General features: G+C 49.8%; 1 protein-coding gene across 1 annotated transcript; it reads left to right on the forward strand.

Moving 5' to 3' along the window:
• The first annotated feature begins 513 nt into the window (after positions 1-513).
• Positions 514-5,149, forward strand: LOC112115633 (olfactory receptor 51G2-like). Its single transcript, XM_024212765.2, has 2 exons — positions 514-569; positions 4,174-5,149. Exons 1-2 carry the CDS (start codon positions 514-516, stop codon positions 5,147-5,149), a joined length of 1,032 nt encoding a protein of 343 aa, XP_024068533.2.
• The last annotated feature ends 6,060 nt before the right edge of the window (positions 5,150-11,209 follow it).

An 11,209-nucleotide genomic window follows, 5' to 3' on the forward strand; every position in this document is an offset into this window, starting at 1 on the left:
GAATCTCTACAGGAAGGAGTAATGTTAACTTTACTGCTTAATGGCTTTTGCTTTAGAAAGTATTTCAGAAGTACTCCACATACTATTTGCAATGGATCTGTGATATTAACTCTTTGTTCAGTGAACAGTTGCATGATACTATCTCCTGGTAACTGATCAGAAGCTGCTTGTGACATTTACATTCAGCGTCATGAACACAATCCCTCTGTGCAAAAAGTCCTGGGAGAACAGATCCACTGGTTTGTGTTTTAGAAAAGTGTCGAGCTGAGGTGCAGGAAAGGGGACTGTAAGAGTGGTTGTATATAATGGACACCCATCACCTGTTACATGAGAATGGCTGAAGTAACTTGCATACTCAACTGGATATGAGTGTAAACATAGTGTTTTCACTGTTCACTCATTTGTGATGCCATCCTCTTCCCCCATCCAGCTGAAGTAACTGTCTGTGATGGGCTGTAACTTCCCAGATATTTACAGACCCTTGTATGGAGAGAGGATGCAGGTCCTGTGAGGATGAAGAGAATCCTGTATGATGATCAAACTCTCTGGATTCAGTCAACCCTGGCCAGGTAAAGCACTTCAGCTTCTCTTGGAGGGATTCTTGGTGACAGAGTGTATCATCGGGAACAGTTGGTAAGGGAAGGTTAATAGAGCCTGGTTCTGATCGCAATTAAACATGGAAATCTGGAGTGACATAGTTGAAGTCACTGTTATTGAATTCAAAACCTGGCCTTAAGAATTTATCCCATGTGCTGCAAAGAGGCAGTGACATAAGTTGGACTCTCAGGAGTGGAGAAAATAAATAATTATATATAATGAGGCAATGAAACAAGTTTATAAATCGCTTCAATCAGGGCCGACGAGAGGGGGGGAGAAGCCGGTACAAATTACCAGGGCCCGGCGGTTCGGACGGGGGCCCGGGGCCTGACTATGCTGCATATGTTTTTGTCTTTCCGGGGCCCGGCGGTCCGGAAGGGGGCCTGGGGCCCGACTATGTTGTATATGTTTTTGTCTTTCTCGGTAGTATCATTATTTTTAGCCGGTCCGCGCTTGCTGGGGGGCCCGACATTTTTTTTTCACCGGGGCCCGAACCCGCTCTCGGCGGCCCTGGCTTCAATGCAGGACAGATAAATACAATTACCTTTTTCACCATGCACTTGCCATGGGTTTACACACATGTCATGATACACTGGGAAATATTCAGAAGTGGAGGTCTGGAAAGGGTGGGGTTTTTTTTTGTGGGAAGGTCATAATTGTAAAATCAAACTGTGCTCAAGTAGGCTGCAGAACTCCCAACTATAATATATCAATGGCGCTGTCGTGGAAAAAGTCACCCACGCATTGATTTTAGTTCACAGACTCAAGCCTGAGGCCAGTTTATTGCAAAACATACCAACGCGTTGGGGTAGCAGTCCGAAACCTACCACACCCAGCACAGCACGCAGGCTGCTTTATTTGCTCAAACCGCAAGCATAGTACAAATAATACGTCATTTATGCGTCATTTTTGCGAAAATAAGAGTTGGGATCTGTCCCTTTTTCCCGGTAGCTCCCTCATTATTTACGAGAATTGGGTGCCTATTGGGTGGGGGGTTTCCGACCTGGGTGGTACTTGGCACCAGTTGGAGTGTTGTTTTCGTCAGGGTACATATTGTTTTTTTCCGGGGTTCTCTGGTTAAGGGCATGGGACGCCCAAAGATGATATATGATTGGCTGATTGGCAGATAGCTGGAACTATAGGAGAAGTTGGCCTTTACTGGAAGCAATTTCTTCATATAAGCCGTTATTATCTTTCATAGACAAGCATTATCATGTTCTTACAGATAGGCAGTTATCATGTTTCACAACAAGCGGCTATCATGTTTTTCATAAACAAGCAGTTATTATGTTGCTAAGCCTTTCACATTGCTCCCTACCCCCCCCCCTTTCCCTCCTCTGGTCATAGCCTTGACAGGGGCTTGTACAGCTTAGTTTTGTTCAGGCCCTGGCCTGTACTGTTCTATGTAAAGGCCGTCTGTATAGTCAGCTTCTGTCAGAGGGCCTGAACTTGGGCCTTCGGTGTTACTTTGGCTGCCATAAAGAAGGCCACCTAGTTCTTTTTCCCCACAATTTCCCTCCTCTGATGCCATGTAGGCATCATTATTATAATTTGCTAAAGAGGCCATAGTGCAGTATTTAGGCTTAGTTTCTTGTAAAAGGGGATCAGTGGACGCGAGACTGGTAGTGCCGGAGGGGTGGACACTAAGGTGACTAACTTCTGGGTCTGTAGGAAAGTATAGTGTTGTGTTGGGGGTATCGATGGGAAAAGGAAGGGCTTGGGGTGGTGATTGAACCTGTAGCTGGGGTAAACGACACACCCTGCACAGGCAACAAAGGGTGGCGATTAATAAAACGCAACAGATTGCAAGAATTAGACCAGCTAGTATTTTTTAAGACTGAGGATGTGAAGAGGCTGGGCGTGGCTTGGGTGATTTTTTTAGAGGCAAAACACAAAACGTCGTGGGAAGAACATAGGGCACCCACTTGGTAGGCAGTTTGAAATGCTTTGGCCTCTCTGTTGTATTCAACCTCTATTACATGTATTTGGTTTTGGAGGTGAGATATGTTTGAGAGGATGGAAATCAGAAAAGTCAAATTTAAGAAGCGGTTTGGGATGAGGGAAGTCCAATCGAAAGTAAAGGGGACGGCTGGGTGGAGGGTTACGTAGATTTGGGGATTAGCAGGCCATGTGATAAAGTGGCTACCCTGGGTAGTGGTTAAGTTAAGGTGAAAGGGAAGAGGGATGTGGGGATTTGATGGCAGGGCGCAACCATCCTTTTTGCTAAATAGGAGTTCTCCTCCTGGGGCCTTACCTATTGCTTCTCCTTCCCAACAAACTGTATCAAAGATGTTCAGTAATTCCCCAGGGTGCAACTTACGGAGACAAAACAACTGTGGGGGTTCCAAGGGCCATAAGGACCACAAGATTCCGATTCCCACCCAGACCTGTTGAGCAGCGAAATCATGGGGAGTGGTGATAAAACGGCTAGGTTCATGGGGTGACTTGACTTCCCATACCTGCCGGCCGATAATGCAGTCCCATAGACAGCCCGCCCAGGGTCCCGGCAAAAGTAAGTGCACTGGGGCCCATGTGCCATTGACAGGCCCCGAGGCCTGGAAAGAGCATTTTGAGGAGTCGCAGGCCCATCCTGACAACGTCCACGTATGCCTCCATTTCCACAGCTCGGGTGGCACTTCTGCAGTAGTGTTAAGGGCTTTGGGCCATCGCTGACTGAGGACATCACTCTGCATTTCTGCTAAGAGACCATTAAAGAAATCCTGCATTTGGCTGCAAGCTGAATCTCATCCGGTGTCTTTCCCTATTAAAACGAGGGTGTTTATAAATTTTGTTAAGAGGGTTTGGGTTGTGGTTCCCAGTCCTGACAGGGCATGGAGGGTTTCTATATTTGAGTGGGTGCTGGTTAACCCTGCCTCAGTAAGGAGGCCCGATGCCCTTTTCAAATTTCCCAGGCGTTGTTCATGGTCTTGGGCCTTGTTTATTGTCCAGATAGCGGCTGCTCCAGTTAGACCATGCAAGGCCCCTTCCAGCAAGCCTCTTTTCCTCAGAAAATTTTCCCACTGCATAAGCTGGGCTAACCGAATGGCCGCTCCTTGGGTGCAATTGGGGTATAGGGTAGTTATTTGGAAAGTGGAAATGGGAAATGAGAATGTGGTGGTTCCTATAGTAGCATTTAGCACAATCCAAGAGCTTAGCAGGATTCAAAGAGGGACTGGATGTGTTTATATGAGTGACCAGAAAATCCAAATACAGTAGTGAGGATTTAAAAAAAAAAAACTCATGAAAGGGCTCTAAACCTTCCTGATTTACACCCAAAAAATGTCTAATTAGTGGGTGTCAGGGGAAAATTGTCTCTTGCAGCAGGTTGTCTTATAGCTGCCTATTGCAGAGCTTCCACCTTCCTCTGCAGCATCTGGACCTGGCCACTGGATATTGGGCTAGATGGACTGCAGGTCTGATCCAGTCTGGCTGTGCCGATCTTCCTCACAGTGGTGTAAATCCAAGACTATGTTTTTGCTGATTTTCCTTGAGCTCCTGGGAGTCTCTAGACTTGCACTCAGAGCAGAAAGATGTCTCATTAAATATCATCAAGTCTCCTGTTCTTTTTCCTTTCAGGAAGGAAAGTTCAAAACTCCCTGGACCTACCCAGTACATTATGTCAGCTGTCAATGACACCAACTTCAACTCTGCAGTGTTTCTTCTCACCGGGATACCTGGGCAGGAAGACGTCCATCTCTGGATCTCTATCCCCTTCTGCTTAATGTATGTCATTTCGATAGTAGGAAATTCAGTCATTCTGTTCATTATAAAAACAGATCCAAGCCTCCATGAGCCCATGTACATTTTCCTTTCCATGTTGGCCATCTCAGACCTTGGCTTATCGATATCCACCATGCCGACGACACTGGGTATATTCTTATTTAACTTTAGGGAGATCAGCTTCGATGCCTGTTTTGCCCAGCTGTTCTTCATCCACTCGCTTCAATGCATTGAATCCTCCATCCTCTTGTTGATGGCCATGGATCGCTTCATAGCTATCCGTGACCCGCTGAGATATGCCTCCATCTTAACCCTGCCAAGAATAGCCAAGCTGGAACTGGTGTGTGTTCTAAGAGGGGTGGCTGTAATACTCCCACTCACCATACTCCTGAAACAGTTCCGATACTGTCGAGCCAATGTCCTCACCCATTCCTACTGCCTACACCAGGAGGTCATGAAGATGGCTTGTTCAGATATCAAAGTCAACAATATCTTTGGCTTGTTTACCAAACTCGTAACAATGGGGTTGGACTTGCTGCTCATCTTCCTCTCTTATGTGATGATCCTCAAAACAGTGCTGAGCATTGCGTCCCATGATCAATGCCTCAGGGCCTTGAACACCTGCGTCTCCCACATCTGCGCCATCCTGCTCTTCTACACACCAGACATCAGCTTGGTTGTGATGTACAGATTCTGGAATAGCTCTTCTCACTTGCTTCAGATTATTCTGAGCTACGTCTCCCTGCTGGTCCCGCCCCTGATGAACCCCATTGTGTACAGCGTGAAAAGCAAACACCTTCGTGCGAGGATAATCAGGGTGTTCATCAAGTGAAGGGTCAGTTCCTCGCCCGGCTCCAGCGGTTGTAACACAGGAGACAAAGAACACCAGACGTGGTCACCTATTACATCCTGAACCCATACATCCAAGAAGAAATGAGCTACTGATCTCCACTCTGTAGAGAGAGGTTCAGATGGGGTCTAAAGCAGTGGTTTTCAAACTTTTTTTCTGGGGACCCAGTTGAAGAAAATTGTTGATGCCTGTGACACAACGGAATTAGGAATGAGGGGGTTGGGGGGAGGGAGGGGCTCAGGGCTGGGGCAAAGGGTTGGGGTGCAGGGGTGAGGACTGCAGGGTGGGCTGGGTATGAGAGGTTCAGGGTGTGGGAGGGGCGTCTGGGCTGGGGCAGTGGGTTGGGGTTCGGGAGAGGGTCACGGATCTGGGCTGGGGTGCAGGCTCTGGGGTGGCACCAGGGATGAGGGGTTTGGGGTTCAGGAAGGGGTTCCAGGTTTGGGGGAGGCTCAGGGCTGGGCAGAGGGTTGGGGCGTAGTTTGGGGCATGGACTTACCTTCAGCAGCTCCCGGTCAGCAGCACAGCCGGGGTGCAGAGGTAGGCTTCTTGCCTGTCGTGGCACCGCAGACTGCGCTACGCCCCGGAAGCAGCCAGCAGGAGGCCCAGCTCTTAGATGGAAGTGCACAAGCGGCTTTGCGTGACTCTAGCCCGCAGGCACCGCCTCCCTCCCCCAGTTCCCATTGGCTGGTTCCCGGCCAATGGGAGTGCAGAGCCGGTGCTTGGGGTGGGGGCAGTGCACAGAGCCCCTTGGCCCCCCTGCCTAGAAGCAGGACCCACTGCTGGCCACTTCTGGGGTGCAGCCCGGTGTTGGAAAAGGTAGGCACTAGCCTGCCTTACCTGGGCAGCACCACTGATGGGAGTTTTAATGTTCCAGTCGGCGGTGCTGACCAGAGCAAGGCGATCCAGTGACTTCCATGCCGCGACCCAGTACCGGGTTCCAACCCACGGGTTTGAAAAACACTGGTCTAAGGCATGGAGCAATGGGCAAGGGGCTGTCCCCACTTGCTAGTGAGGGAGGACAGGGCACTACGGGAAGGAGACCAAGGCAGGCAGCAACATTTATAGAGTGAGTTTGTTCATGGAGAGTCAGGAGACAGGTGGGATGTTGGCCCATAATTAGCTCTATCTCTGGCTACTCCAATCTCAGCATTCCTGGCTATACAGTTAATAAAAAGAAGGGACGTGGATCTTGTTTCCCATTACACCTGGACTGTCACTGACCCGTCTCTGGTAAAACATCCACAGGCCATGAAAAAAGCTGCAGTCACAGTCCTGGACCTTCCTGAGCGCTCTGGGTGCAGCATGACCCATGGGTGCTGCACCAGCTGGGGACAGGGGCTATTCCAGGGACACAGACACCCACCCTTCCCCTACGCCCTCAGCCAGGTGTTTGTGACTGAATTGTGTCAGAGACATGATTAATGCAGGAGCCCAGCAAAAGCCATTCAGGAAACCTCCGCATCCCCGTTAATGGCTCTGTGCACCACACACCTGTTCATCCCACTCCCCACCGAGGCAGAGCAGAGCTGTGTGTGAGTGAGGGTCTGACACAGAGGAGTCCTGGCAAAGGACTCAGGCCCAGATTCCCTCCAGTGGCGTAGACAGGTTCTAAGAGCAGGGGGAGCAAACATTAAAAAGGTGCCCCCCCCTTGGCTCCTCCTCTGGCCACACTCCCTTGGCTCCCCCCCCGGCCCCCCCCCCCTGGCTCCTCCGGCCGGGCCCCCCCCCCCATGACTCCTCCGGCCTTGCCGCGCCCCCCCCCATGGCTCCTCCGGCTATGCTGCCCCCTCCCCATGGCTCCTCCAGCTGTGCTGCCCCCCCTTGCCTGCAGGAGCCCAGCGCCGGCCCGGCAGGCCAAGCTTCAGAGCGGAGCGTGGGCCCCGCCCGCTGGCGCCATGGTAACCCCTAACTAAGGCGCCACTTTTGGAAAATGTGCTGAGGGGAAGCGGCTGCTTCCCCTGCACCCCCCCCCAGCTACGCTACTGATTCCCTCCCCTTACCCCTCACCTCTGTTTGTGCTGCCCCAGCTGATTGGAAAGGGTGTAAACTCCCCAACAGAGGCACGGCTAGCTCCTATCCCAGGCCACCCCAGCCAATGTAGGGGGATCACCTTTTCAAAAGGTAAAAGCGGGACACATGCAGGAGCCCGGTCACCTCTGTGACCCTGCCCATCCCTTGTCTTCCCCCTTGAAGCCCCACCTTCTGCTCCACCTGTTCCCTCTCTTCCTCTCCCTCTGCCCCATCTCTTCCCCCAAGACCTCTCCCCCTGCTTCTCCTCATTACCGGAGGCTCCACCCCCTCTCCAGGCCTGAAGCCAGAGACAGGCCATGATAAGAGCTGCCCAGGGAGACAGAGCCACTATGTGGATTCCCAGACCATCCTCGTGCCCTGGAAAGGGGACTGGGGGCCCGAGTGAAGCCCCCAGCCTGTGTTCCCACCCCTCAGGATGTTCTACTCAGGGAAAATGGAAAATGCGGGGCTCCACACAGCAGCCTCGGCTCCCTGGGCAGCTCTTACCATGGCTGGGCTGTAGCCTGGCTGGGTATCAGACCCTCAGGGGAAGTGGAGGAGCAGGGGTCAGGGCCTAGTGGGAAGAGATGGGGTAGTTCGCGGGGACTCAGGGGAAAAGGAGCAGCAGGTGGTGCGGGAAAGCTGAACCAGTGCTAACCACAGCAAGCAGGGGGATAGGGTCTCCCAAGTAAAGGAGAAGCATGGGGCTGGAGGGAAGAAGAGCCTGTGTTTTGAAGACTGAATTAATGTGACTCCCACAAAGGGGGCTCTTGTTTTAAATATATCAGGCTGAGAGTAAGTCATTGCAAAGACCTTAGAGAGAAGGGCCAGGTGCCTGCAGGACTTCCTCAGGTGCCAAGGGGACACTCTGGGGTAGCCCCCGTCTGCAGGGACTTGGCCAGATTGTGCTGTGCTCTTGGAAGCCGTCACCATCAGGTGCAGGTCAGCCCAGCCCCCAGGCTGCTCTAAGCTCAGCTGAGGCAGGGGGAGAACAGGCCAGCGAATCAAACCCCTGTAACTGGGTCCTTGCCATCCCCACTCTCTGCAGCATGCGGGGAGCTCTGCTGGTGCAGTAGAGAATCCAGCCAGGCCTGTCACTGCTCAGATGGCTGGAAGGCTGGGCCTGTGATCTGAGCACTGCTCTGTGACTCAGGATTTAATTCCCATGCTGTGTGTGACCATGGGGAAGCCATTTCCTGTCTCTGAGCTTCTGCACAGGTGGATAATAGCCCTGCCCTGCCTCACAGGGGTGGCGGGAGAATAAATAAATTCCAGGTGCTCAGATACTCTGAGACCCTAAGATCAAGGCTATGTCAGGGTTCCACAGAGCAACACACCTCCCATGTGTCTTACCAAAGCCTCCTGTGACAGCTGGCTTCTGGGCAGCCCTGTGACTCCAGCACATTGGTGTCTGTGGCAGATGTGGGGGTGCTCGGAGGTCACAGTGAGGGGTAGGTAGTGGATTTCTGAGGGGAGTCTTGGAGCATCATGGGGACAACAGGAGTTTCAGCACAGTCACCGGACCAGTGTTTGCAATACATTGAGGCTGAATGGGTCTAACTGACAAGCAATGGAGCAACAGCCCCGGGGGCCTCATCTTAAATGTTTGGCTGGAAAAAAGCAGTCTGAGGGCAAAGGTCAGCTTCACACCTTGGCCCTGTAACACAGACACAGCTGAGCACTATGGTGACTGGGCCCAGGCTCACACAGGTTTCAGCAAAGGCTGCTTCCACAAGAAAGGGGCAAACACATGGGAAGAGGCTCTCAGAGACACAGGGAAACTAGGCTGGGTCCCAAGAGCTCCTTGGCTTCCCAAAAGAATGTAAGTTGGGCCAGTTCTGTTCCTCTATCTCCAGAGCAAAGCCTGTCTACCTTAGCTTGTAGTGAGACGTGGGATAGATGAGTGTAGGTGTGTGACAGCTGCCTGTTATTTTCTCTAATGCTTTGTGCTATTTGCTAACAGATCTCTTTGTTTTAAGGAGGCCGGGGGTGACTGTATAGTTCTGGTCAAAAGCACCCGAAAGGAAGAGACTGAGGTGTCCAATCGGACCTTCTTGGTGGTAAGCATATAAGAACATAAGAACATAAAAATGGCCATACTGGGTCAGACCAAAGGTCCATCCAGCCCAGTATCCTGTCTTTCAACAGTGGCCAGTGCCAGGTGCCCCAGAGGGAATGAACAGAGCAGGGAATCATCAAGTGATCCATCGCCTGTCATCCATTCCCAGCTTCTGGCAAACAGAGGCTAGGGACACCATTCCTGCCCATCCTGGGTAATAGCCATCGATGAACCTACCCTCTGAAGGACATAAATCCACACCATGTAGAGGTCAAAGCATAGGGGTTTATTACACACAGCGCTGGCGGAGTGTCACCTGGCTTATTAGGCTCAGAGACACTGTCAATCAATTGATTACAATGAAATATATAGATTTTCCATGGGCGGGGGAAAGTGACGGGGTAGGCAGTTCCACACCCCAGGATAGGTTTTGCAGCAAGACAAGATAGCACATTAGCCAATGGTTAAAAGGTTACATAATGTCTCCGCCCATGGTCTCAAATTAGCAAGTTAACATTCAATTAATACTTTGATAAAATGTTATTAGTATACAATATATATGTTGAATTCTGATTTGGGGTCCATAGGAATGGAGCAACTCCTTTGATTGTCCGACAGGTACATGTCTAGGGGATAAAGCAAAGAAACAGTGAAAGGATATGGTAATACAGATTGTCTCCTTTATGCCTTAAGGCAGGCATTGGTCCCTGGGAAGGGAAGTGGAAGGATGCCATATCATTATACTGACATGTGCCAATTTTCATAAACTCAAGGTTGGATCTGTGGGAAGACTGTTTTCCCTTCAGGAGAAACACAATAGGAACAGGGATCCTTTGTTCAATTTGAAACATTGGATGAAACATAATTATTCAGTTATTGCTTCAACATCTGGCATTTCTACTGACCAATCATATCTTAGCAAAGGCAATGTTATCTTGTTTACCCCAGCTTTCTCTTAGCTGATCACTATTAGCTAGGCCTCTGGTCTCCAGACCAAACTTTGGACTTTGGGTCTGAGAAAGAGCTGGCACAATCCATATACCAGGTTGTTATATAAAATGCACGTGGATTTTAACCCTTCACCTCCATGAAATTATCTAGTTATTTTTGAACCCTGTCATGGTCTTGGCCTTCACAACATCCTCTGGCAAGGAGTTCCACAGGTTGACTGTGCTTTGTGTGAAGAAATACTTCCTTTTATTTGTTTTAAACCTGATGCCTATTAATTTAATTTGGTGACCCCTACTTCTTGTGTTATGAGAAGTAGTAAGCAACACTTCCTTATCTACTTTCTCTACACCGTCATGATTTTATAGACCTCAATCATATCTCCCCTTAACCATCTCTTTTCCAAGCTGAAAAGTCCCAGTCTTATTAATCTCTCCTCATATGGTCGCCGTTCCATACCCCTAATCATTTTTGTAGACCTTTTCTGCACCTTTTTGCAGTTCCAATATATCTTTTTTGAGATGGGGTGATGACATCTCCACACAGTATTCAAGATGTGGGCGTACCATGGATTTATATAGAGGCAACATGATATTTTCTGTCGTATTTTCTATCCCTTTCTTAATTATTCCCAGCATTCTGTTAGCTTTTTTGACTGCCGCTGCACATTGAGTGGATGTTTTCAGAGAACTATCCACAATGACTCCAAGATCTGTTTCTTGAGTGGTAACAGCTAATTTAGACCCGATCATTTTACATGTATAGTTGGGATTATGTTTTCCAATGTGCACCACTTTGCATTTATTAACGTTAAATTTCATCTGCCATTTTGTTGCCCATTCATCCAGTTTTGAGAGAGTTATATAGCATAGAGGGGGTGTTGTTCCCAGCGGGAAGAGTGGTACAATTGTGAGATTCCCCCCAAGACAGTAAAGGACCTGGTTTATAGGGTAAAGAGACCATCTATCCTGGTTTTACTGTGACAATCCCGATTCTTCTTGGCCAGCGTCTATCCTTGTTGAGTG

The sequence above is a fragment of the Terrapene carolina genome, unplaced genomic scaffold, assembly GCF_002925995.2.
Source record: "Terrapene carolina triunguis isolate 2854851 unplaced genomic scaffold, T_m_triunguis-2.0 Scaffold511, whole genome shotgun sequence".
In the NCBI taxonomy this organism is placed as follows: domain Eukaryota; kingdom Metazoa; phylum Chordata; order Testudines; family Emydidae; genus Terrapene; species Terrapene triunguis.

What these genes read in the sequence shown, in the direction of transcription:
- LOC112115633 (XM_024212765.2), top strand. Translation starts at nt 514, where the DNA reads ATGAAGAGAATCCTGTATGATGATCAAACTCTCTGGATTCAGTCAACC. An exon ending in ATTCAGTCAACCCTGGCCAG is followed by an intron (nt 570 to 4,173) that starts GTAAAGCACTTC and finishes TTTTCCTTTCAG; the next exon opens with GAAGGAAAGTTCAAAACTCC.